At 41.2% G+C, this 27,224-nt stretch overlaps 1 protein-coding gene across 1 annotated transcript in view; it reads left to right on the top strand.

Annotated features, from left to right (window-relative positions):
- Positions 1–27,224, top strand: part of ANK2 (ankyrin 2, neuronal) — a 135,858-nt gene that overhangs the window by 77,546 nt on the left and 31,088 nt on the right. Inside the window, 10 exon segments of the mRNA XM_017738986.1 lie at positions 1,386–1,583; positions 2,573–2,671; positions 2,779–2,877; positions 5,457–5,555; positions 7,686–7,784; positions 12,759–12,831; positions 19,326–19,470; positions 21,133–21,144; positions 23,717–23,819; positions 24,431–24,534. Coding sequence (XP_017594475.1) covers positions 1,386–1,583; positions 2,573–2,671; positions 2,779–2,877; positions 5,457–5,555; positions 7,686–7,784; positions 12,759–12,831; positions 19,326–19,470; positions 21,133–21,144; positions 23,717–23,819; positions 24,431–24,534 — 1,031 coding nt within the window.

Raw genomic sequence — 27,224 nt, 5'->3', positions numbered from 1 at the left:
CGCCTCACGCGACCGCCAAGGTGAGCCCGCCCGCCCCGAGGGGAGCCTGGGGGGAGCTGGCCCCGACGGAGCCGCGGCGCAGCCGCCAGTCGCTTCACTAACGTGCAGCATTGGCACTGGCGTTAGAAATGTATATTCCGACAAGGAAGATGGCGAATGAGCACAAGGGGAATTCATTCCAGGTTTAGGAGCAGTGCTGTGGTGTTAGCGCGTACGTGGGGGCAGCCCTGAGGAGACCCTGAGGGGCACCCCTTGCACTGAGGGGACTCAGTCCCACCGGAGTTTTAGTCACGGCTGAAGTTACTTCGCTATTGTGCAATGTTAGCAATGGCATTAGAAATTTCGTTCTGGGGTTAGGAGTGGTGTTGTGGTATCACTGTGCCGGTGAGGGGAGCTCTGAGGGGACACTGTGGAGCCCTGAGGGCACCCAGCCCTGTTAGAGCTTTGGTCACAGCTGGAAGTCACCTCACTATTGTGCAATATTAGCAATGACTTTAGAAATGTGTATTCCGACCATGCACACTAATCATTCCAGCGGTAGGAGTAGTGGTATGCTATCGATGTGTAAAGCAAAAGCTGCTAAAAGGGGAAAATGGTGACCAGATGGGTGCAATACCAGAGAGTGTCCTGCTCTCTGCAAAGCTGCTGATCTACAGGCTTCCAGGAAACGTTCAAGGGTTGTATTGGGAATGTGGTTTCCACAGCAGTGCATGGAAAGCAGGGTAGTTTGGGAAACTCCCACTTAAAAAAACCCAACAAAACAACCACAGGCCAACTCAGCCAAGTACCCCCACAGGATCTGTGTGCTGGCACCCAGGATTTTTCTCTCACGATGTGTTATAAAGCGATTAGGAAGTTGTCTTACTGCCAGAAAATGCTATTCTACTGTGCTTAAATGGTTAATTCGATCACAAAAACATTCCACCCCTTTGCTGTTTCCAGCCTGTGACTGGCACATGTATTAAAATTCCATATGCAAACACATCTCTACCCACATGCTCTGAAAAAGCATAATGTGATGAAAAGTGTGCACCCATCACTCATCATGGGGAACGTCACTCATCACTCAAAAGGGATTTTTGCAACATAGGTTGTACCAAATATAGGTGTCAAACTCGAGATAGTTTGAAGGTATTGGCGGAACAGTCCTGCCCACCCTGGTGAGGGCTGGCTTTGATCTGGTTTAGGCGGCGAAAATAACAGACGGACAAAGCAACACAACAGCAGGGCCATGTGGGATGTGTCTGGCCTTGAAAATTTAATGAACTCTCATCTCTAATAGCAGGGGTAACATCAAATAATACTGTTTTATGGTGCCTGACTTCTTAGGCTTATATGGCTGTTGTGGTAACTTTATTTTCCTTTTGTTTCCTGGCTGGTGTCAGAATGGATATACGCCTCTGCATATTGCTGCCAAGAAAAACCAGATGCAGATAGCTACCACTCTGTTGAACTACGGGGCTGATACCAACATTTTGACCAAGCAAGGGGTCACCCCACTTCATTTGGCCTCCCAGGAAGGTCACACTGACATGGTGACTTTGCTTTTGGAGAAAGGATCCAACATCCACGTGGCAACAAAGGTAATTCACGTTTGGAGGCAAAGTATTGTGGGTGGGAGTATCCAGTAAGATGTGACGTTTGTGTCCGTAACAACATGCACCAGAAACCTGAGAGCTACAGTCTGAAATAATTCAGTGCGCTTGCCAGCAGAGGCTCTTTTCCTAATGTTTTTATCCTTCAGCCTTTTTTCCTGAGTGAAGAAATTTACATTCTCTGGCAAATAAGAAAACAACAGTATTACTGGAGTAGACTAAGAAAAATTCTATGGAAGACCTTTCCAATTTTTTTAAATGATTGTGTATGATAGCTTTTTTATGGAAAACAAGGTCATCAAAAAAAACCCCATTACTGTAAATCTTCATGGGTCGCTGGGTTTATCCAGGGATATATACAAATCTTATTTATGCAGGTGAAAAGCCTGCAGCTTTTGCTCATACAAGTCAGACTAGAAGGCTCAGGTCTCTTCTTGCGTGGAGTTAATATATTCTGCTGATAGAAACAAGGTGATTTTCATTCCTTACACAAAATTTGTTCAGGGCCTTGTTCACAGGAAAGCACTGCGCGTGATCACAGTGGGGCGTCAGTTAAAGGCTGCATCCTTTTCTCTGGCATTTGAATGGGATCTATTTCTGGAGTTAATGTCTTCATTCTGACTTGTGCCTGCTGTTGTCAAGGTTCCCTTTCCTGTCTGAGGAGTGGGAAGCGCATTTTATTAATGGGCTTCTCAGCTTCCCAAATTACATTATTGTAGCAAATCTGAGCATTGATGCCTGAAAGTTGACCTCTATGGGTATGGTGATGTAATTGTTTTGGAGCTGTTTGTCAGCTGGAACAGGAGCTATATTGACTCTACATTGTTTAAAAACACCACCCATACTCAGAAGCTATAGTTAGGATCTCTTCATGTTTTAAAGATGAAGAAGTGGGAAAGTAGATTTTATTCCTTATGTAAAGTAGGGTTTTATTCTTACTTCTGTCTATTTATTTACTTGTTATATTCCATCTCCAGGCTGGACTGACATCCTTACACCTTGCTGCTCAAGAGGATAAAGTGAATGTAGCCGAAATACTCACCAAACACGGTGCAAATCAGGATGCTCAGACAAAGGTAAATCATGGAGTGGCTTCGGTCTCCAGCATGCTGAGGGGTGCTGCCCTTGTCCAAGGAATGTTCCACTGAGCTTGCAGTTTTACTACTTTGTTCTCCTCCTGTAGCTTGGTTATACACCTTTAATTGTGGCCTGTCACTATGGAAACATCAAAATGGTGAATTTTCTCCTCAAGCACGGAGCAAATGTCAATGCTAAAACAAAGGTAAAGAATTTTCCATTGCTTTGCTTTTGCTATTTATTCTGAATGTGGTAACCCAGCACTCCTACATGACATAAGTGCTTTTTTCCTTGGGAGCTATAACTGTGGCATGGGAGGTGTCAATGTACGGTAGCTGTAATGGAATGCCTTGTCTCTGCTCCATCTCATGGTGTGGTGTTCAGGAAAGAAAAGCCAGATAGCTCTTTGGGTGTATGAAAAAATAACACAGAGAATCCATTTCATTGGTTTTTCTTTTTGTTATTACTTGCGAACTAGCAAACACAAGTTTGTTCCTGATCTCATTTACACATGGTTTACACCAGTGTAATACCACTGGGCTGCCAAACTACTAAGTAACAATTCAGACTCTTTGAGGGTGATGCCAGGTTCTCTCCAATATGCTGGGAGAAGAGTGGGAAGAATTACTGCTGTTCAGTGTGTGGGTGGGATGACTCTGGGAGAGGAAGTAGCTGTGGTAAGGGAATGTGGTTTACTCAAGAAGAGTTTGAGGTTTTCTATGGGGAATTTGACCACTTAGACTGAAATGGGCCTGACTACCAAAGTGTGAATAAAGCCCACTGACCTCAGCAGTTTCTCCTGGGATAAGCTGGTGGGCACACCAGCTGAATGCGATGCATTTTGTAGCAAGAGTTGTTTATCTTCTGAGAATGCAGAGAGAGGTTCTGGTGGCAGCAACAGTGTGTTGCATCCCAGAAATCACCATATCACCCTTATCAGAAAGAGAAGGCTAACTCAGGATCTGCAGGGCTCCAGCTTGGTTAAAGCTGACTTCAGGCAATTGCTGGCTACTGGCTTCAAGCTGGATGTCCTGGGAGCGACAGGAAGCAGCCCACTGACAGTATTTTTTAAATTTCATCAAAATCTCTGGCTTGTAGTCTGCTGGTCCCTCTGGTCAGCTCCCATGTCCCCAGCTGGGACCTATGGGATGATTCGTTTCTCAGAGAAGCATTATTTTGTCACCGTGGTCACAGCTCAATGTGGTAAGAAACAGCCAAGTAAATAAATAAGAGTCTCTAGCCCATCCCTCATGGGATCACCTAGAATCAATGGGCAGAACTCAGGGACTCCGAAAGGACAGGCAACACTACTGAACAAACAGCTGATGAGAATTAATAAAGCAGACACTAGCAGGATCCAAACTACGGCTGCCAAGACATTCAGCTGAGGTATTTGGAGGCTAACTCAAGGGACAGACAAAGTCATGTCTTTAGTATTAGGTCTCTCTTTGTGTTTAAAGGGCCACTGGGACAGATTGATTCCATTCACCCAGGTATTTTACTTATTTAGAATAGTTTCATTACAGTCAGCAAGTTTGTATGAGGAAGTAGTTCTCCAAAATCTCACACCTAGGGACCACTAATAATACTGGCAATCTGTCAACTGGTGTTGTGGACTTAGTTTAAAGAATAAGTCCTGGATTCAAGACAGGCATGTTAAAGAGTGAAAAACCCCTATTGCAACTTGGGCCTTAACTAGAGAAAGCCCGCACAATGCTTTGTGCAAGGAACACATGAATTGTATTTTTGAAGGACTGCGCTAGTATTTAAGTAAAGATAGTGAATCTGCTTGCCACTAGAACCTACAGTAGGTAGTAGTTCTTAGCAGGCCATGCACTCACTCTGTCAGTATAAGAACTGTAACAGTTTTGAACTATCACTGTCTAATTAGCAGTGCAAAGCATTACTGGCATCTGTTTGTTTGCAGCAGAGATAACTCTCAGAGCACATTTTCAGAGCCTGCCCCAGGCCTTATGTAAGTGTACAATGAGATCAACCCAGGGTTTTCTTCCAGTTTCTTCCCTGCCTGCTTTTAAAGCCAATTGCAAATAATTTTGTAAATCAGTTGCTTGACTGGACTTATACAATACCATCTCAGATTAGGCAGTTTACGCACGTTTAGGTTATGTTTCTGTGTTGGGAGGCACGAGAACAAATCACTGGAGCAGATGAGTAAATTGAACTAAGTATGTTTATTAATGCAGACACTGTGTACGTGTTTCTAAGTGTAATTACAACTTGGTCCAGCCTTTTGGAGATAAAGTGAAGCTAAAATTGATTGACATTTGTAATAGGTATATGTTGTTAGCCTTTTAGGAAGCAAATAGGCTTTAATCACTGTTGTTAAAAATTATGTGTTTTTAATTGACTCAGATATTCTAGAGGCAAATCTTGGGGCCTCTGTTGAAAACTAGGATGTGAGAGGAAGAGCAATGTTCTCTGCCTCTCAGCTATAATTCTATGCTCTCAGCATGCCCCTTTAACTTTGCTGTTCTTCATTGTACCTTCCTCTGATTTAGGAAATGGGGGGAAAAAGTGTTTTCATAGGTTTCTTTTATTGTGAGAGAGAGATGCTTTTTGAATAAGAATATTGTCTTCCTTTATATTTTCATTAATCTGGGCAAGGAGAATTATTATTACTGAAGGTTTATTATTTTTGGGTTGATGTCATAATTTATGTTTAAAATGTCTCAAAAGGAGCAGAAGGAAGCCAAGTGCAGTGTCTGATCTAATGATTGGTTCTTGTTCTTCGTTTGCTTTTGCTGTCACCACCGTGGATAACAGAATGGGTACACCCCTCTTCACCAGGCTGCTCAGCAAGGCCACACTCACATCATCAATGTTCTGCTGCAGCATGGGGCCAAGCCCAATGCCATCACCACTGTGAGTCTGACGTGTCACTGGGAACTTGTTTCCCTGGACGGTTCTTTACTTTCCCTCCTTAGACTCAAGAGCAAGGCATTGTTTTGGTGAAAGTATTCCTCGTACAGCTGGTTGTCATATGTGGAAATGTAATTTCCTCTGCTTTTCTTTATCCTCTTAAGGTAGTTCACATCTGACCTAACTGTGCACTAAGCTAAACATGAGGCAGAGAAGCAGATACTGAGCTGCAGGATGAGGCTGGCCACAGCTGGCTGTGCCAGGCTCATTCAGTTTCCCTCTGCCTCAACACTTTTGTCTGGAAATTGATATCTCCAGAAGGAGTTTCCCATAAAAATCAAGGGCAGTTCAGAACCTTTTTTTTTTTTTTTTTTTTTTTTTTCTGAAAATTTAGACCCAAATTCCTGTCCCTCTGTCCACTGGATTTGCTTCAGGTTCTTACTGAGTTCACTGAAGTTAATACCTCCTCAAAGACCGTCAATAGCTCCTGGCACAGCTCCTTCTCCGCAGTGAGCCAGGAATGCGACTGTCCTATGTCAAGTTGATGTTGTTATTAGTCACCTCTAATTGGGTAATCATTAGAACACTGCCAGAGTGTCCAAAACTCCTGTCATTCCCCAGAGTGGATCAGTTTTCCATGTGCATTTAGAGTGTGTGCTTAAATCAGTACTGGCGCTGTGTTCGGTCCTGGAACAATCGCATGGAATAATCTTGTGTGAAAGTTATCCAGAATACCAGTTTGTGCACTTGATCATGAAGTGAGAGACCACTGTAGTCATCTTCTGGGGCTGTAGGTACTGTTTGGTGTGTTCAGCTGGGGGTCTCTTGGCTTGATTTCAGTCCTCATATTGGGGCTGTCATGCCCAAATCTAACCCAAGTCCAAGCAGCCTTAGGGATGTGTCTTTGCTGCACAGTTGGCTGCTTCCTCAGATACTTGATCTGTCCTTGTCCACACAGAGCAACCTCTCTCTTGAGATAAGAGAGAATTTCGACCTGAGACATCTGTCAGGGAGATATGGGAGTGGTGTATGAGCAGCTAATGTGCAAGTGACAAGTAACAGTCAAATTTTTTGTGCTGTGAAGGTGCTAATCTGTTCATTTTGTGCTGCTAATCCACAGACTCGGTGTTGCTTCAGGGTTGCTGAGCTAGACTAATACAGAAGAGTTTAAACTGTAGATAACTTAAGCCCTTGCTGAAGAAGAGGGAGCCTCAGGCTGATAACCCTGCCCGTGGTGCAGTGGGGTCACAAGAGAAATCGTTTCTGTGCAAAGAGCAGTACAGTGACAGTTCATGATGCCTCAGGAGGGACAGCATGTTGTCCCTTGCTTCAGTGCAAAATAGCATGGAAAAATTCTGTGTAGAACTCTTTACAAAGAACCACAGAACGCATTCCTTGCTCCCCTCCCCAGGCTGAGTGACAGGGGGACTCTGGACTGCCAGTGTTCCAGGAGATGAAATGGGGATAAATAGGCCTAAACTCTTGCTGAATTATTTTAATGTCCATTTGATGAATGACATGTCTCCATATTATCAACATTCAAACTGCAAATAAGTGTATTTAAATGGAACTATAATTCCTCACTCCCAAGCCTTTTGTGGTTTGTATTTGTTAAATCATTAGCTTTTGTGAACTGTTAGTGGAGATACATTTTTGTTGTATGAAGGAATAGGAGTATATGGGGACAACACAGCTGTAATTTTGTATTCCCCAGGTAAGGAATTGAACCTGGGAAAGGTGTTACAGTTTCAACTGGGAGTGAAACTGTAAGAGGTTAAAATACTTTTTATTTTTTAAAAGTGTATTTCTGCAAAATAAACCCCCAACTTCTGCAGGCGAGACAGGCTGTATAGTGGAATGTGAACCCTGAAGGGTTAAACCATACAGCGCTGTAGTATTTGGAATTGCTGGCAGATGTAAGTGTGTTGTGTTACCATGGCAATTTGGGCTATAGTCTTAAAGAAGTTACAAAGACGGAGTCAGATGTAACGGTAAAAAAGCCGTGATTTTCCTAGGCTGTGCCTTGTTTTGGATGGAAATGCTGGCTCATGCAGCGTGGAGAGTGATCTCATTGGTTCACATCACAATCCTCCCTCTCTCTCAGTGTGCTCTCCCCCTCTCTCTTCCCTTCAGAATGGTAACACAGCCTTAGCCATCGCCAGGCGCCTGGGATACATCTCCGTGGTCGATACGCTGAAGGTTGTAACGGAGGAGATCACCACCACCACAACTGTGAGTTGCACATGCATTCAAATGTTGCTCTTCTTTACTCAGTGTTGTCTTTTTGCTCTTCCCTCAGGCTCTCCGTGCATCTCTTTCCTTTTCTGTTTTGTTTGAGGGGGTCTTAGCTCCCCCCCCGTATTTTTGCTACAGTGCTTTCAGTATATCGTATAAGCATGTGGAAGTGTGTGCAAGGCAGCAGGCTCCCCTGAGCTAGGGAACAAAATCTGTGTGCATACCGATGGAAAACAACAATTCAGAGTAAAACTTGTTTCTAGACCTGGGTCTGAGCTGCAAGCCCAGACTTTCCAGAAGTTTGTGCATTGTTGTTTAGATCCTGCCCTGTTTCTCTTTACACTTCGCCTTTTCCATCTGGCCTTACATCTCCATGCTTTTGACACCTCCTGAGGCTCAATCCTTGCAGCATCTCTACGTTGGGACTGTACCAGCTGTGGCCTGGAGCCAAACCTAGTGAGGCTCACTGAATGGCTGTGAATCACATCCATCATCTTCTTACTCAAGTCACTTCCAGTTCAAACAGATCCTGTTTTCCAAAATGCAGAGGAATGTTTCCGTACAGGCTCAGTCCTCTCAGTGCTCCACACTCTTGGAGTCTGTATTTTGGTGTCAGGGTTCGTGACTGGTGTGTGCTCAGCATCAGTAAGGTGGTTTAAGCCAGGAAAAGCGGATCTGTTGGGACACCCAGGGAGGGGAAGGTTTTCCCTTCTTGCACTTTTACCTCCTATCTAGAAACGTCATACCAGGTCAGAAGGGAGAACGTTAGAAAAAGCACATAATTAAAGGAATTAGGTTAATTTAAATCTCGGTTACTGCATTTATCTTGAAACACTGCTGTAAGGTCATGCTTTTTCATTTTATTTTAATTTTTTTTTAATGCAAGATTAGCATTGTAGAAAATCCATTCGCTCTAGATGACATTTAGGAGCTCAGAGCTGTAAAAATTCACAGATTGTTAAAAAGATGCTGCTGTTCAGTCATGGAGAGGGTTAGAAGTAGAGAAGAAATCCAGAATCTCTTGTAAAGAAATGGAAAAATAATTTCGGTTTTGTTGCATGTTGACAGCAAATCCCACTTGATATGAACCAAGGAAGATGCAATAAAGATAACTTGGCATAAGGTTGCAAATAGAATGAGTCATAATTTATTAATGACCTGCAAAGATCAGGCTGAGTCAGGTTTGGAGAAGGAATTCCAGTGTAATTCCAGAAGTCTCTTAATAAGGACTCTGTGTTTCTGTTGTTATTACTTCTTGTTTAATTGTATAGCACATCACACATATACGTGCATAAATATGTATCTAATCAGAAATTTAGGACAATAAAACCTAGGGAAATTGTTTTGAGAAACTTTAGCTCTTATATTTTTAAGCTTCAGAGGACACCTTTGTCACATCTTCTGTGCTGTGTCCTGGTACATGTTTATAATTTATTGTTTGATTACAGCAGTAACTTGCTTTCTCATTTACACTGTGTTTCACTGTGCAAACTTGTACCTTGTCTCACATAGGTGTTATATCTTTGAAATAATAGGAATTGTGCTATGAAAAGACACCTGGGAATTATTTACTTTGGATAAATATTTCTTTAAACACTGAGGATTAATCTTTTTTCCTACCGGCTAACTCATTCCTGGGGTTTAGGACTGAATCAAGTACTGAAGCTTACTTGCAGAGCTGACCTTTAATGCTTGCACATAAGAGAAATCTGAAATCCTCATCTGTGTCTGCATACTTTAAAAGTCAGGTGGGAGCCCTCGATAAACTCAGCAGATTCTCCAGCTATGACTTCATCTAACCCTTGTACCTTAGGGATATATGGAATGGTGGTGTTTGCGGTGGGGGATGTTGATGAAACGTGATTTAGAACAAGTCCTGAAAAGGAGGGGTAAGTAGCAGGCGCTCTCTGCGGTCAGGTTCTCCAGATGGTAAGGTTGATGTTGCCAAACGTCAGCGCAGCGTTGAGCCCTGAGAGAAGGTGCTGTCACCATAGCTACCTCCTTCTCTGAGGCTGGGCTGAGCCCTGCACCGAGGATGTTACACAGCCCGATGCTTGATTGATATTCAAGTCACTGGCACTTGAGATGAGGAAAAGATCTCCAGTGCCAAAGCCTTTCTTTGCTCTAACTTGGAACAAATCTTCCTCTTACTTGCATTAGTGCTGTTATTAGTGGAGCCACATGAGTATAAAGCAATAGATAGAATAAAGTGCACTTTTTTTACTGAAAGATTAGAGAGCATCGGGAAATAAATCAGAACAAACTGGACTTTCGGGGGTTTGCTATGCAATTAAGTTTGGGGCCCTTTATTACAAACAAGCATAGTCTTCCTGTGGTCGGATGAATATATGAGGAGCTTTCTGGTTGTTGACAGTATGCTGCTGTGTGAGTAAGTCATTGCTGAAAGCACATTTGGGTTTATATACCTGAATTATATATTTGAATTATTCTATGCCACCTGATGAAAATCTGGCCTTACAATGGAAGGTTCAAGTACAGAAGCCTTAAGTAAACTCCATAATGAAATTCTCAGTGGTACTAAACAGTAGGGAGTTTGAGAAACACACTGAGCAATTTTCCATGTAGGCCGTTCGTGGGGCTAGATACGGATTTTAAATTTTGAGAGTATTTGATGTGCCTATCAATTAAAAAAAAATCTAGTATCACATTAAAAGTTCCTTTAAAAGCATTAATTCCCAGCAGAAATTGTGTGGATTAGAATTAATGTAGAGTTAATGATTAAGTAGAATTAAGAATTAAGTAGAATTAACGATTCTTGCTGAGTTCCGTGTTCCAAAGATGGCATTGAAGAGGTTTTGTTCTTCTGTAATGTGCCTGTGCGCACACACACTTTGGAATCTCTTTTCCAAGCTTTGTTTCGATTGTTAAATTATGTAGTAATTTTTTTCTTACTGATGCAAAGTCAGTAAACCAATAAAGTATCCTTGCTTCCCTGTAAATAGATAATAATGTCTGCAAGCCTTAGAGACCGGGGTGTTTTTCTGTGGGGGCCTGTAAAAACCTAAGTAACTAACAGATGGCTGTAATGGTCAATAAACCTTGGTGGCCTAGGTAATAGAAAAGTGGACAGTGATCCTCTCTACCTGCAGCTTGTGCTTTAACTTAGTTGATTGTTGAACTTATTTGTTAACTCTGGTGTTGAAGAGACAAAGTCAGTGCCACCTGAATGACAGCGCCTCCCCATCTGTCATCGCTGGCCTTGTCACCCCGCTGCTGCCTGACATTTCTATCCCAGGAAAGCCGTGGGAATACGGGGGAAAAGTCAGTCATGGTGGTGGGGGCATTTGGTGAATAGAAACTAATTTGCAATCCCGAACATGTGTTCTGCTGCAACAGAAATAATTAGTTGTTTTTACTCATGGGAAGAGTGAATTTAGGAGCCTAATTGGGATTGCCAATTGAGGCAAAGGGCATTGTTCTTTCCCTGTACCTCAGGAGCGTAAACTGGAACTGCTGTCACAGTTAAATAGATTTCAGAAATGTAAAGCAGACTTTTAAAACAAATTTCCAAAGTAATTACACGGTCGGTAACTTAGTTATTTATGAAAGTGCAATATTTTACAATAAGCAAGAATGCTGGCTTTGTCACTTTGTTAGAAACAGAGAAGTACGTAACAGGATCAGGAAATAACTAGAAAGTTTTTTGCAACAAAAGCTGCTATTGACTTCGCTGCTTGCTATCAGCAGGCATTTTCCCAAAACACTATTGCATAAGGGACTCAGGGTTTGGCTGATTTAATTATCCCTCACATGAAATGCTTTCACTCCTTTGCATGTATGTTAATTTATGCACAATAGACGGTATCTGTAGCAGGGAGTGAGCCCTGCCTCAGAGGGGGTTTCTCAGGGGAGACACGTGGCCTCCTGGCACTCCTCTCCATGCCAGAGGGGCACCTGTGCTCCCACACATCCTTAAGGGCCGTGTGCCAGCTGCCCTCCGCAGCTCCCCAGCTCGGCTAGGTGGAGCCAGGGAAATCGGTGCTTTTTGGTTTTGACTAAGGCACTTCTGATCACTGCTCCTTTTGAAGCCCTTGGCATTTTGTCCCCTGTATCGTAACACACCGAAGAGTTCCCTGCAGGCAACTTTTTTCCATCTCGCACTTCCTACAATTTCTCTCATGATGTTCATCTCCTTCTCCAATCCGAATCTGGATGCTGAAAGGATGTCCCCATTCTTAGTCCAGCACCTCTGGACATTTGTGTCCTCCCAGAAGTCATTTATGAAGATAAAATTATATTTAAAAAAAAACTTCCAGTGTTTTCCTGCTCTGTGCTCTGATATTTAACCAGAATCCTCCCACTATTCCTCAGTCCATACTTGCCTTGCTTCACAATATTTTAAGCTCTTAGGTGCACAAAATGTTTAAAAATCTTCAAACAACTTTTTTTTTCTCTGATGTGTATGTGCTTTGTGGGAATACACGTGATTTATGAAAAGGATATCATTAATATGCACTGCAGTCACCTTTTTCTGGAGATGGGGGAGACATGTTTCAAGTGATCTGTGTAAATCCTTCACATCTTTTTTTAGTTTAGGAATTTCACATCATTCATAACTTCATTTCTAAATGCTTTACAATTTAATAATTTCCATATGCCACATACAACTTTCTGAAGCTCTTTTGTAGACATTACCTAATTCATTTTAAAATTGTCTTGGAAACATTGAGCTGAATTGTTCTACATGCACCATTTATAAATGAATTTTATTCCTCTGACCAGCTCATTATCTCATGTTTTTGTACTTTTCTGCCAGAAGAAATGTTACCTTATGCAGCACTGAGAATAGGAGCTTCTGGAATAAAGATGACAATGAAATCTAGGGGAAGGGGAAACAGGTTATGAAATGCCTCAGCACAATCCCACTGCTGTCTCTGTTGAAAATAACACTGCTGTAAACTTTGCTCTTCTGTTTGGTGTTTAATTTGAGGACTGATTTTGTCTTTGCAGACTATAACAGAGAAGCACAAGCTAAATGTACCCGAGACAATGACTGAGGTCCTGGATGTGTCAGATGAAGAAGGTGAGCGATTTTTGGTAAATTCCTCTTCCATATCACCTATGTAACCTGTTTCATAGGCTCAAGAAGGTGCTTCAGTACTCTGACATCTTCCTTTTGCTGTGCTTGAAATGAAGTTCTTTTTTTAATGATGTAATCATTATGGTATTTGCATAAAGATGCCAAAATTTGACACAAAACAAAATCCTGAACTCCTACATCTTTTTCAGAAAAAGCTTATCTGAACCAAATTGGCAAATGGGAACATTTCCCAATGGGTTTTAAAATTTCAGTGTAGAGCTGTCACAAAGCTGGCTTTGACCCTCCCATAAAGAGGAATCCGAACAGTAATTTTTTTGGATCTGTGCCACCTGTATCAGATACAAATATCTAGGAATTTTGCCTAATTGGAAACATTTGTGTAAGAAGATGCATAAGGTGTGGAGGGTGAGGAGAACATTCCCTTGAGGGAGCTTTTGGCACATGGGACTCAAGGAGACACATGGCATGATAAAAAGTAACAAGATGCTGGTAAGTTTGGTACTTGGGTTTCAGAGGCCTTTGCATGTACAGACAGAAGGCGTGCGTTGTACTGCTTAGCTGCATCCCAAGAAGATTTCTGTGAACTTCTGGGAGGAGTGATAAAGTATCACGCTTTTATACGGCTCAGAATCACAGAAATGGCCTAAAACCATCCCTTTCTAAGAGTTTGCAGTGACGACTTAGAAATTTCAGTCACAACAGTAGTAATAAATACAAACACATTTGGAAGGATTTTCTATGTTCCTTTTTACACTTGGCAGTGTTAATATTACAATATCCTATGTGTGCGATTTTATGGTGGTTGTTATTATTTCATGCAAATAATGTGTTGAGTGAGTAATTTCCAGAAAGTCCTGGGAATTTGGAAACTTGGGTTACAGGGTTGGTGTTGTTCTTTTACAAAGAACACAGATGCACTTGTGGTTCTAAATGGTGCACGAAGTTAATGGCATTCATTAATTACAAGTTCTTGTATTGCTTTTAGAAATGGGATTTATGCTGATAAATGAGTTATGCTCTTGAGAAAATATGATGCTTAGGCTCCAGATGCAACCTTTTGTTTTAAAATGCAAAAGCAAACAAGTGTGATTCACAGCCAATTACTTTCTGCTGCATCATGACCAGTGATATTATTTTGTTTTGTCTCTGATTAAGAAACATTCAACTGCTTGTGTAATTACTATGTTGAATTGCCTTTAAATTGCTTTTGCCTTACGTTCACCTTTCTGAGTTTTCTCCTAATCTTTTGATCTACCATTGAATCATCTTTAAATCCACAAAGCCTAGTATGTCTTCCTGCTTCTACAGGATTAATCCAGGGTGTTCCTTGTTCTCAAACGAATTTGTGTGTTGTACAGCCTTTAAACACTCTGATGATGAACCCTTCAGTGATGGGGAAGCATATAGTGGCACGGGTGCTGTTAGCAGGAGTTCATGGAGTAAGACCTACAGACTTTCTCTTTTTGTTTAACTCAGACTGGTTTATTTTTTGTGTTGAAACAACACAAATTTGCATAATCTGGGTGCCTAACACTACTCCCCTCTGTTACTTTTGAAGTGTGGCTGAGTGCGTGTTTCCTGCAAGGTGGGAGGAAGAAGGGAAGCCAGAAAATCTCAGATTTATTACCTCTATCTTGAGTATGTTGGCAGAACTTGAAGGGGCTGTCCTGCATGACTAATGCTCTCCAGTGCTTTGAATTAGCATTCACTGCAAGAACTCCTAACGTGGATGGTGCTTGTCACAGCAACTTAAAACAGCTTGGGACAGGAAGGCTGCAAAACTTTTTAAATGAAGAGGATGTACCTTTCAGTGGTGGTGTAGCTTTATAAGAGGCTAGCAGTAAGGTTTCGGTGATGCTGTGTTCTTTCAAGTGACACAGTATGTTCTGAAATAAATCGATGTGCTGCTGCAAACCTGCCAGCTGTATTTATATAATTACCAAGTTGAACACGAGAGTACTTGAGCAAAGAAGTATTTCAGGTCCCATTGTGGAGCATATTCATCACTGGTAATAAGTATTTTGCATTTTGCTTGGAAGATAGTTATATTCCATAATTGTCTGCTGTCTTGTTAATGTAGTATTTGTATTCCTAAAATCCAGTCTTAGCAGTGTGAAATAAAAGACAAATATCCATCAAATAGCTTGGTATGGAAGGTCCTGCTCTGTGTAGGCTATTTTAAAATGTCTTGAATGGACCAAGAGTCCCACTAATTCTTCTTCAATTTTCCTGCAGCATTTTTTTGTTTATCCACTGAATTATTATTCAGAATTCTTTACCTTTTATGGTACCTGCAAAACCACATCTATCTTTTGAACAGAATCGCATTATATTTTTTATTTAAAATGGCATTTGATCCCCATTCATGGGTATTGCACTACAGACTCCCATAGGCAGAGCTGTTAAGTGGTGTAGTTTGTGCAACATGTACCTCTGCCAGCAGAAATGCTCGGTGTGGATAAAGTTGCACTAAAAACCCTGTACATTTTTATCATTTTATCTGCCTTGCCTGTACTGCTGCAAAGTTCAGTTGCTTTAAAGGTGCCACTGCAAAAGAACCATTTTGCACCTGAGGGATCCTTAGAGCAGTAAAGAGAAATTACTGCAAAACATCTTGTGAAATGCATTTAAGTGATGTCTACAGAATTAATGAAGTTAAGCACAGGCAAGTATTTTTGTTAGGGTTGAGTCCAGCAGAAGAGCTGCACAAACCAACAGTCGTTGAAATTGTTTGTCTTTGAGACTCCCACGGGAGATAGTGCAGTAAGCGTAGTACTGTAGAGAGATAAGACAACCAGTAAAACAGATTGTTCAAGAGCTCTCATTTGTTTCTTTTTGAGTCTCCTCATCACCAGTTAATTTTCAAAAGTTGTAGTTTCACTGTGTGTTTGAGACCAAGTTCTGGCTGCTGCAGAAGTTGTCAAGCTCTAACCATGCTTCCCCACATCCTCAATCCTGGCAGCACAAATGTTTCATCATGTGGTGACCCAGCCTGGAGAACTGATCTGTCTGAAAATGAATCTCTTTTTTTTGTCCTGATGAGTTATTTTCCAGACAGACAACTTTTGCAGGCAGAAGGGACTAGAAAGGCTGAAGTCGAGGGTGAAACACCACTGTCAGGAGCAGCATGGCCTGAGATGGCAGCCAGGAAAGTCTATTCACACCAAGCTGTAATTAGTGCTGACACTGCAATTGCAGAGAAGGGATAAACAAAGGTTGTCCTGTGCAGTGTTTGTGGACAAGGTGTTGTATCTGTGAACTGCTGCATTGTTTCAGGACTATTGGATTCCAGAAAGCAGTTCATAGCTGATCCTATATCTGGCTGCATCACATTTCTGATTAGAAAGAAAAACTCCCACAGTGCTTAAATACAACAGTGAATTTCCTGACTGCCCCCACACATGGCCTTGGAGTGGCTAATGCTGCTGGATATGTATGAGAAATGAGCAGCTAGGTCTGGGCAGAATCCACTCCTGTTGTACGTGCACTTAATTCCTCTGAAGAAGCACCTGAATTAGTGGGAAAACTTAATTTCTTTAATTAAAACTGGAAGTTGAAGTTGCAGCCGGGAATTGTTCTTGGTTAGACTTAAGTTGCTGTTGCTGCAGATTGAAACACAGTAAATTTAGAATAGCACGGCTGAATTAATTCACCCTCTAAATGAAGCACTTTATAACCAGTAGCATAAAATGTAGCCCCAGGATGTTGATTTACGGAAGTAAAGCTTCCATGGCTTAGGGATGTAGGGATAGTTTGATCTTTTATTTTTTCTTACCTAGATCCAACATAACTTCCTAAATACCACAGTAGCCACCTGTGGTATTTTGTCACCATTTTGTGACAGGTTAATATTCAAGAAAACAAAATCAAGGACCTGGAGGTCCTTGAGAGTCAAAGTACGCTTCTTTTTTTTGAGATTTGCTTCACCTTCTGCCATTCTGTGAGTGCTGCCCTAAGCTCCCAATAGCTGACATGATGATTGATTTTAAGTCATGTATCGGTATCTGAAACCACACATGAAATCTTGCTTTATAAAGAAAATAAAATAAAGAAAGTTAAAGCATTAGCCAAACTGTAATCCAGAGAAGCTTCAAGCGTGGGCCACTAAATAGAGGATTGACTTAGGGAAGTGAAGGTGTCCAAACAAAGTGTCAGAGAAACTCTGCAGTTATGGAATATATATTCCATAAAAATTGTTATTGCTGTGGTCGTCTTTTCTCCATCTGCAACACTTCTGTGGTGAGCTTTAGACTTACCTGCATGCTGCAGAGAAAGCAATAACTTTGGCAAACTCATATAACTGTATCTGGCTTTAAAAATAGCTATTAAAAGCAATTTCTGGCAGTTTGACACAGCCCCCTTTTCTTTACTGTTTTATTGTAAAATTTTGTCTATACTTTATCTGTGTTTTGTGAGAAACAATTCCAGAGCAGTTCTCTTACAGCAGTTTTATTTTGCAATTTTGCAAATTCATAGATGGCCACTGCAAACCATGGAGCATCAATGTCAAGGGTTATATTTGTCACAAAGTGGTTAGTAAGTGGTGGAAATGTTCCTGGCAATAATTTGATGGGGAATGAGATGGCAGACGGATTGTTTCTGGCATGATGAAAAAGGGCAGTTCCTGTATCGCCACAGAGCAACCATCTGGTAAGATCTGCTGTGTCAGGAAGCCCTAGGTCAGCTGAACATGCAGTCATTTAGACTTAACTACCTATTTTTTCTCTTCATCTGCTAGGAGGCACTGCGTGTTTGGGGTGTTCATCTCAGGAAGGGAAGCTGGAAGGGCACAGGGGGTTGGTGGGGAGCTCCCTCAGATCTCGCCTGCTATTGCGAGATATCCGTGCATGGTCTGGTTACTGTTTGCAGATGTCCCATCACATCAAACGCTGCGACTTAGCCCCGCTATTGACAACTCTCAGATGAGAGGCCAAAGCTGAAATCAGAGGAGACTTTGGATTTGGGGTGTTTTTTGGGCTTTTTTTTTGAAGGTTGTGGGTGTGATGAAAGTGGTGAAGATCTTGCCTTTGTTTCTATTATAAATGGAATGTCTGGCATGATTATAATTGTCTAGTTTATTTGAAATATAACTTGAAATTCCTTTTACTGTTTGATTAACAGCATTGGCTTATTATCTTCCAAGTTTTCACTAAGCCCTGTGCTTTTTAATGTGACATTCCCAGGAAACAGGAGGCATCATCTGTCAGAAGACAGGAAACATGAAATGATTAAATGCATTTTATTGTTTTCTGTGAAACTGTGCCCAGTTTCTCCCTCTTAATGTGGGCAGACGGAATTTTCAAGAGTTTTTGTTGTTATACTGAAAAGATTCAAGACTCATTTTTACACATAATATTTGTGTATGCATAAAAACCATAACCCCCCCCAAAGTTTACTTAGTTTTAGATTAAAAATAATAAATTATTTATTTCTTAGCTGAAACTTCAAGCTAGAAAAAACAGCTTGATTTGTTTTGTGAAAACAAGTATCAAGATGAGCTTCAGTTTGCCCACACTGCCTAGAAAATGAGAAGGGTTGAAGCTCTTGGTGGCCTGGGGTCATGTTGTGTGGCTCTGTGGGTCACACCAAGCCTCTGACAGGCTCATACAGCACTAATTTACCAGCGGGAAAATGACTGAAATATCCAGGCAAAAACTGTGGAGAGGAAGCGTCTTGCAAGTGGGAATGAAAAGAAACATCTACACGTTGCTTGGCAATGGAATGTGTTTTGTTATTCTGCTGGGGAAAAGCAAACTGTGACTTCATATAGACAGAATTTCCTGGGGAAAAGAATTTTGGACCTAAAAAAAAAGGATTAAATTTCATTATTCAGAGTATATGCGTAAAGGTTACTGTGTCAGATAACCCACGATCGTTCATTATGGATTATGATCATTCCCATCGATGCAAGTGAGCTTATTTCCAGTTTCTGGATGTTGTCATGTCCTAGAAATACGAATTTTGTTGCTGATCACAGAAAGATGTTGGAATATGGGTGACAGAGCCTCATATGATGTGGAGTTTGGATAGTAGAGTTTAAATTAGCCCTTGCAACTATAAGGCCTAAGGCTACAGAAAATATGTTTTCATCTGAAAACATGTAGATTACAGTCAAATAATATTTAGCCATAAACTGTCAGGCTGGGATGCAGTGTAGCTGTGTCCAGAAAGCTGAAATGGATTAAGGAGCAGAAAGACCATGCTATAGAGCATAGCAGAGAAACGTGCCCCTTGCCAGTGTGTGCAACAGCAAAAAATGTATGAAATCTAATTGATTAATTGCCTTGATTTAAATTTTATTTTCTAAAGTATCTTGCTTGATGTGCCAGTTTCATTAAATGCATTGCTTGTGGTTTGCAGTGTTTCCTGAGTGGAAAAGGCCTTCCTGTTCATTGTGCCATGCAGCTGTTAGATCCTGACATGCCAAGGGAATCAAACGTGTGTGCACGCTTATCCCTTGTGTGATTGATTTACAGGTGATGACACAATGACAGGAGATGGAGGGGAGTACCTTAGGCCAGAAGACCTCCGGGAACTGGGAGATGACTCTTTGCCGAGCAGCCAGTTCTTAGATGGAATGAACTACCTGAGGTACAGCTTGGAAGGAGGACGCTCGGACAGGTATTTGCCCGGATACATAACTTTTGTCATGACAATTCTGCGCCTGTTTTGCTATAAGTGTGTGAAATCCCTTTGCAGGGTCTCTCTGCTTGGGGTGCACTGGTCAGGATTTGTTTACTCAGTGTGTCAGAAGGGCAGTCACCACTTTGCAGGAGGAAGGTGTGGTCGTCTTCATCTTCTGCTGTCACGAGTCAGGGGATGGGTGGACAGGGCTTTGAGCATCAGGTGAGCTGACTTTTTGGAGTGGTTTACTGGCTCAAGATATCAGGAGAAGAGCAATGGACTTGGTCACTCTGCACTGGATTGGCAGTGAGTATATTGTCAGCAAGCACATCCGCTCTTTCTGATTGCTCATGACTGAATTAGCAGGAAAGAGAATAATTGTCCTTCTACTGACACAACTGTAATAATAGTAAAACAGAAACATTTCTGTGTTCAGTCCAGACAACGTACTGATTTGCTTATATCTTAACAAGTTGAACTTAAGCCTAGATGTCTTTGTGGAGTAATAATGCCTGTAGCTTTGATTTAATTTTTTTTAAATTTTTTTTTTTTTGGAGAGCATCATTATAGTCTACAAAAAATATGGAGTTCCCTTCCCAAAAGGAGAGCCTTCATTAGTGAGCATAAGTGTATAGGCTCAAGCTGGCAGATTAACCCCCACTGTTCTAGTTCAGAATAGCCACCCAGGCATACCTGGGTGTAATCGGCACCGTCTCCAGACTCACTGCCTTTAGAACTGGGGTACACTAAAGGGAATAAAAGACAAAAAGTTGAAATCTTGGCAACAGAATTTTGAAGCTGCCTCATTTTCCAGTCTTGGTCATTATTCTGGCAGTGTTTCCGAAGCTCAGTGGAATCAGTAGGATCCGTTCTGTTTACTTGAGTAGGCTGTGAATTGCTTCTGGAACAAAGGATGTCAGGAAACAGTTTGGTTTGCCTCACAGCATGTGTAAATCCCATCATTCAGGTCCTACAAGCCTGGAGTCTCTGTTGGTTTTTAGTTCCAGTGAGTCCACTGAGAACAAAGTGACTATGTGGCTTTTTAACTCTCAGAGGAAGTTTATGAACTACATCAGAATGCCTAAAATCAAAGGCTTTTATTCTTTCAATGGTAACAAAGTTGGGGAGTTTTTTAGATTTTAAGATGTTGTCTACAAATGATTGCGGGCAAGCATTAAGCTCCCATTTAGAATATTTTAGTGTTTAAATCTTGTCAGTGGATTTCAGTAGATTCTCGCTGACATGTCACTGATGTGGTTTATTTTGTGTTGTATGAAAATTATTTCAAATCCTGTATCAAACAAAATTATATTGAAATGAAGCAAAATTCTAAAGGGAGAAATCAAGAAAGAAAGACATGTTTTCTAATTCCATGGTCTCATCTTCTGTCACCTAAAGGTTACTGATTTTAAGAATTTTCACAGAGACTGCTTCATTTGTTTTGCATTTCCTTTAAATGTGATTTCCACTGCATTATAATGACTTTGGTTTTTCAGGAAATTCAGTAAAGCAAAATAGTATTAGTAGTCTAGACTCATGTAATTTTATGCATTAAACAATTTGATTTAAAAACATGTATTTTTCATTTGTAACCATCTCCCCTATTTATTTTATTTCTCTCTCCCCTTCATTTTTTTCTTTTCCATATGCTTTCATTAGCATCATGCCCAGGTAGGTACTGCATAGCATGAACACCTGTTGTCTCTATCTCCTCCTGTGGCACCTGTCTCTGTTCATCCACTTTGGAGGCCTGCTGTATGCAGAAAGCTGAGTTGGAGAACCAAAGGAATGGTGCTGCTGTTGGGAAACATTTTCAAGGTTGATTTATACAGTTTCCAGTGACACCAGGGTTTTTTCTCAGCTTCTGAAAGAACATATGTAAATACAGACATGTAAACAAGAGATTTGTTCAACTGGACTAGAGCTTGTTAGGTCTCTGTCTAGGCTGGGAAGTGAGTGTGCACTGCAAGTCCCTCAGTCAAGCAGATTAGAAACTTGGGGATGCTGCTCCTACTTTCTCGATACCACCAGGGCCCTACTCAGGGCTTAGAGGTGGGTGATATGGGCCTGTGCACACAGGCAAGACACACTGTTATGTTCAGGAACTTTGCAGCATTCATGGGTTCCACAGTTCTGTCTCTGGGGCTGAGTGCTATTGGCCCCACAGCTCTTCAGACTTCAGATTTATCAACCACATTTGAGAAGAATCTCCATTTGGATGTTGGTCTTGTGTCTGATTTAGGTAAGCTTTTTGTATTTAGTAGGATTCTTGAATACTTATGACAGTAATAAACAGGAAATTCCATGTTTAGTCTGTAAGTGGACTGTCATTTCAATCAGTACCTTTATTCCTAAGTCTGAGCAGCACAGACCTTTTAACTCCTGGCTTGCCCTTCATTGAGCTGGTCCAGCGCTCCACTGTTAAATTGAGCGTAGCAGGAAATTTAAATTTGTAACTACCTGCAGACCTCAGTCATGTGTGCCTACCCTGTCTGCAGATAAAGCCCATCCCCTGATGTATTTATGAGAGCTTATGTATGGATACTACACAGTGAATAGCACTGGGCTACTCGTAGGGGTGGTAGTAGCAGTGAGGATGGACAGAATCACCCTGGGGATAACCAGCCAAATGCAGTTCAGACTTCCCTTCATTTGGTATCTATCCAGGACGTGGTGTTAGCTCAATAGCAGAACCTACAGCTTGGATGGTGACTCTCTCATGAGCATTGCATGGCTCAGCTGCGGGTGAGGTGTGCTGGAGGTGTCAAACATGGAAATGAACACAGGATAATGATGGCAAATGGGGTCTGCTACTGGGGCTCATTCTTCAACCAAAGAAAAAAAGTTCATTTTTGGTTTGCTTTTTTCTCAAGGCTTTCTGAAGGCTGATGGTCGTGTAATGCCTGCCTTCACTTCCAGTTTTGTACAATCCACCTGGAATGCTGCACAGGCTATTGGTATAAGCCAATGATCAATGGCATTGATTATTCTTCAATGTCATGTATTTCTAATAAAAATAAGATAAACATTTGTGTCTATAAATGGATTCAAAAAATACTGAGTGAATGTAGCTATTGTGAAAAAAGGCTATGGTCTGAATCAGATGGTATTTGATAAGCACTTAAAGCATTTGAAACTCATGTCTGTAATGAATGCATGACTTTTATTGCTAACTGCTGAAAATGAATTATCCCTTAAAACTCTGTGTGCCTGGATAAACGGCCTATTGTTCTGATCCAGCATGTTAGTCATTATGAGCACTACTCACAGATGTGTAAGCCAGGAACACAGAACTGCTTCCTTCAGTGATGGGTATGATATTCCTCAAGGTCTACATCAACATCACAGAGTACACACACAAGAAGTGAAGGTGGCTGATCTGTTTTTAAAAATCACTGTTGTCACACCTGAGCTAGTGAATATTGAAAGGACAAAACTCATGCTATTTGGTAGCAGAAACCCCATTTACCTGAATATGTCCTTCTGTGGTGTCTTACTTGTTGGTTTTTTTTTGCTTTTTGCTGGTGGATACTGCAGTTACATTCTGAGCCAATGCTTGGAAGCAGCTTATTTACTGCCTTGCACCTCTCATTGCTACAGCAACCAGTGCTCTGTAGAGCTGTGTGTGCTTACAGTGAGATCAGTGCTCACATTGGGGCTGTCTCCCTGCAGATGCTGTTGGCATTCAGAGGAAGATTCTGTTTTACACAGCAGCTTGCAGCTGGCCGCATTTCACCTTGCTGTGTGTACCTTCCAGGGGACAGTGTCAGGCTTACTTAGAGCTTGAGGGGAGAGGGTAGGTCCTAATGAAGCTTCAGAAAGAGCCTTTCCAGCTTTTCTTCAGGTGGTAGCATTCTGGTTTTCCATAGTGGTTTGCTTGTGTGATGCAGCAGAGAACTTCTCCAAAGAGCCTAACTTAATGGAAATGAATGCTCTTTATTAGAAGGAAACCATCATGCCACAAAGCCAAATCTGAAGTATTTGTGAGTATAAAATAAACTGCCATCTAGATTAATCTCTAGGTTCTGCATTTGGAAGCAAATTTGTGGCCCGTGGTCAGACAGGTGGCACTACACAGGCGTGTAAAGCTGTGTTTCCCCTGACTGTGCTCTGCTCCCCCTGGAAGCTGCATGGTGTTGCTAATAGCACGCTTTTCTCATTCTCCCACTCGATCTGTCATGACACCTTTGCAACATCCTGTGTGCTGCTGATGCATTGCTCTGGCATCCTACCAACCTCCCAGCCTGCGGTCCTTCAGTTCCGACAGGTCCCACACTCTGAGCCACGCCTCCTACCTGCGTGACAGCGCCATGATCGACGACACCGTGGTCATCCCCAGCCAGCAGGTGAGCAAACCTCTCAAACCCTCTTCTTGGTTGCATAGAAAAAAGGGAAAGGTTGCACTGCAAATTGTTCTGGTGAGACTGTGTCGTGTATGCTGCTTTGTTTGTTTGAGTACAAATCTCTCTATTTTCCAGGCGTATTTAATGGCATATTGTGCTGTGCAGTATTGAACTCTATTCCAACAAAAACCGGATAAGCTGTGTGAATATAGCACAGGGACTGTGTTCTTAATGTTCTCCATTTGAACTGATGTTTGAATGTTGCTAACAGCCGTCATGCTAAATATTCAGGGAATGTAATGAACTTATAGCCATTGTCGTAAAAGATACTGTCTTGAAACATGCTTGTAGTTAAAAAAAAAAAAGATATTTAGGAAATGCCTTCTTAGTTAAATCACAGCATTCATTTCACTGAAACCACTAACATAGGATTTTTTTAAGCAAATATAAAATGGTACACAAGTGTTTCTAATATCTTAGTGCTATTAGTACTCCTTTGTTTTTTAAAAAAATGTTTAAATGCTTTAGGCACTACTATGCAAAATACATCTTCTTTCTTCAGTCATTAATTGATTTCATTGTAGTAAAAAGGCGTTTTTATTTTGCTTCCCAAGGTAACAACTCTGGCCAAAGAAGCGGAAAGGAATTCATATCGCTTAAGCTGGGGCCCTGAAAACTTGGACAATGTGGCTCTTTCCTCCAGCCCTATTCACTCAGGGTGAGTCTATCAATTAGCATTACACTAGAAAGTGAGAAACAGAGTACCTGCAGTGACAGCAGCTTCAACTAATGCTTAACTAGGAGCTGTATTTTAATTCATTGCCTCCTGGAGCTGTCAATAAATTGTTACCATCTCTTAAGCTCTGACAACCAAGCAAGCCTGAATACCAAGACTATTCACTGAAATCAGTGCAAGTCACTGAGCCCTCAGTCAAGTTCAAGGGGAATGAATGTGATTAACGATACACACACACCAAGCATGTGTGTGCATTTTGTGGAGAAGTAAGTACAGTGCCTTTTGGAGTTAATTAAGACCGAGGGCTTAATCACTTCAGATGGGGAGTACTTACCATGCTGGTGGAGTAGTGGAGGTGCGCACCGGCTCCATTGTTTGCTGTCTAAATTACACAAATAGACAAGCAACCTAAACATCACGTGCTTTGCACGTATTTGACCGCTCTCTTCAGGTGTTCTCACAAACGACTCTTAAGTATTTGCATTTAGGCAAACTCACTGTCATGGCATAAAGCAGGTTAAAATGCAGGCCCAGCCAAGTTCATATGTACAAACCTTATCCTGGCAGGCCTTGAAGTCTGTGACTGCATTTGTTTTAAATGCTCTTACTTACTGCATTTTAAAGTAATTTTAGTCATCACACGGAATTCTACACTTCTGTCCTGCCATCAGATTGGATGGGGAATGTGCAAATGAATTCAGAAGAAACTGGAGTGATGAAAAAGCGTTCAATCTCTGTGGGCTCTGTACACAGCATGACTGGACAGCACAAGGGGAAGGATTATTTTCTTTAATCTCAAATGAGTTTGCCACTATCTTAGAGTCTGTGTGTCCTGTTTGGAATGACAGGCAGTCCTGATCTAGAGGAGGAACAATATTCCCAAATTGGCTCATGTGACATAGATGAGAAGTTTGTTTGTTAGCTGATTGTAGGATAGTTGATTGTGACCAGTGCTGTTTGGATTTGCTTCTCATGAGCTCCAAAACGAACAAAGGAAATGAAAATACTTAATATGTGAAGTATGTATGTGTTTATATATATGCTGGTATGAAAGCTTTAAAATTGCTTTGGTGCTTTATTCTAAACCCTCAATAGTTTACAGATTTTTTCCAAAGGATGTATTAGTTTTCTCTTTCACAAAGGTAGGTCTTTCCTGTGATTGCAGAGGATGAACTAAATACTTCCTAGAAGGGCAGCATTTATTTCTTGGACGTGCAGTCATTTTGTGGTTTTCTTTTAAAAAAAATGAGTAATATTCCCATCTTTTGGGATGACCAGGATGCTTGTGGTAGTGATAAAATACCTGATTTTAATAGGAGCAATACTCTCTGTGGCCTTCTATGAAACAGTGACTTCTAACGCAATACAAATTACATTCTTCTTTCTATATATGCACGCTAACCTGACACTAAAGATTGTAATAAAGAAACCTTTAATTACAATGCCTCGGCCTTTGAAAAAGACTGTACAACACTTCATTTTTATCTTGTTTGGATTGGTCTGAGTCATTAAGTTACCCTAAACTTGTTGGGATGCATCTGTTTTCTTAGAAAAGTATGTTGACTACTAGAGTTTTGCTTGTAAGACCTTATTTTAAAAGTGAAACAGTGGTAGAAGTTCATGATTGTTGCACTCTATTGGAACAGCAAATGTATTTGTGATTCATAGCCCTGTTGTCACCCACACTCCCCTCCACATGCAGACACACACTGTTAGTGGGTTCTTACGAAGTAGCAGCACTGCTGACATTTAAGGGGCATGCAGTGAAGTAGTATTTACCTGTCCTGAAAGAAAACTCTTACAATTTTCAAAAAAATCATAGATAGATGTTTTTAGTGGTCCTGTGCAAGGGTGTGGCCTTGGTTTTGCCCAAGACAGTGAAAATGTATTGAATTCAGATGGTGCTGTTGTCAAATAACACATCAGCAAAGTATTGGACAGTAATTTATTTGTTCCAAATGTAGTAAGTTTGTATTCTGTACAATCTGAGGAGAGAAATGACACTTCTCTCTCTGCACCACTCTAGTGGAGAGCCCCAAATTGCTGTAGGGTTCTTACTGATCTCCCATTGTAGGGAAGTGTTTCTGTGGATCACAGTGTAACACCCCCAGGCAAAAGGATAAATTCATAGAGAACTGTTCTCTCAGTGTGGACCTTCACAGGCACATATTTCAGCCTTCGTATAACTGACCAAAACTTCTTCCATGTCTGAAATTGCAGAAGGGAAAATGTTTTAACCATCCATCTAAAATTTAAGTATAACTGTTCCTTCAATATGCTGATAATTTCATCAGGAAGGAAGAAAAAGTAAGTTCTTTGGTCAGAGTCTTTGGCAACCATTTTGAAACCGCAACAATATTTCTCTCCTAAGAGGTAACACACTTGTGAGGCTCAAAATCTCAACATAAAGGTTTCCCGGTCATTTTACATAGCTGAAAGTTTCCAAATAGTTTCCTACTTTGGCTGAAGAAAAAAGAACGAATTCCTGCACGTAAACTCCCTTTCAGCAGATCAGATTTGCTTCTCCTGATAAAACTTCTTGATCTGACATATTGAGCAAAGTTAAGGATCTCTGAGTATGCCAAAAAGTTTGGGTGCTAAATATCCAATAAGATAGAGTTTTATGACTCTGCTTGGTAGTATTAGGGGATATCATGTATAATTTCCTGCTG

This window comes from Corvus brachyrhynchos, unplaced genomic scaffold (assembly GCF_000691975.1).
Source record: "Corvus brachyrhynchos isolate BGI_N302 unplaced genomic scaffold, ASM69197v1 scaffold597, whole genome shotgun sequence".
NCBI lineage: Eukaryota > Metazoa > Chordata > Aves > Passeriformes > Corvidae > Corvus > Corvus brachyrhynchos.
The sequence above is the reverse complement of the archived record's forward strand: the minus strand, read 5'-3'. Positions and strand labels throughout refer to the sequence as shown.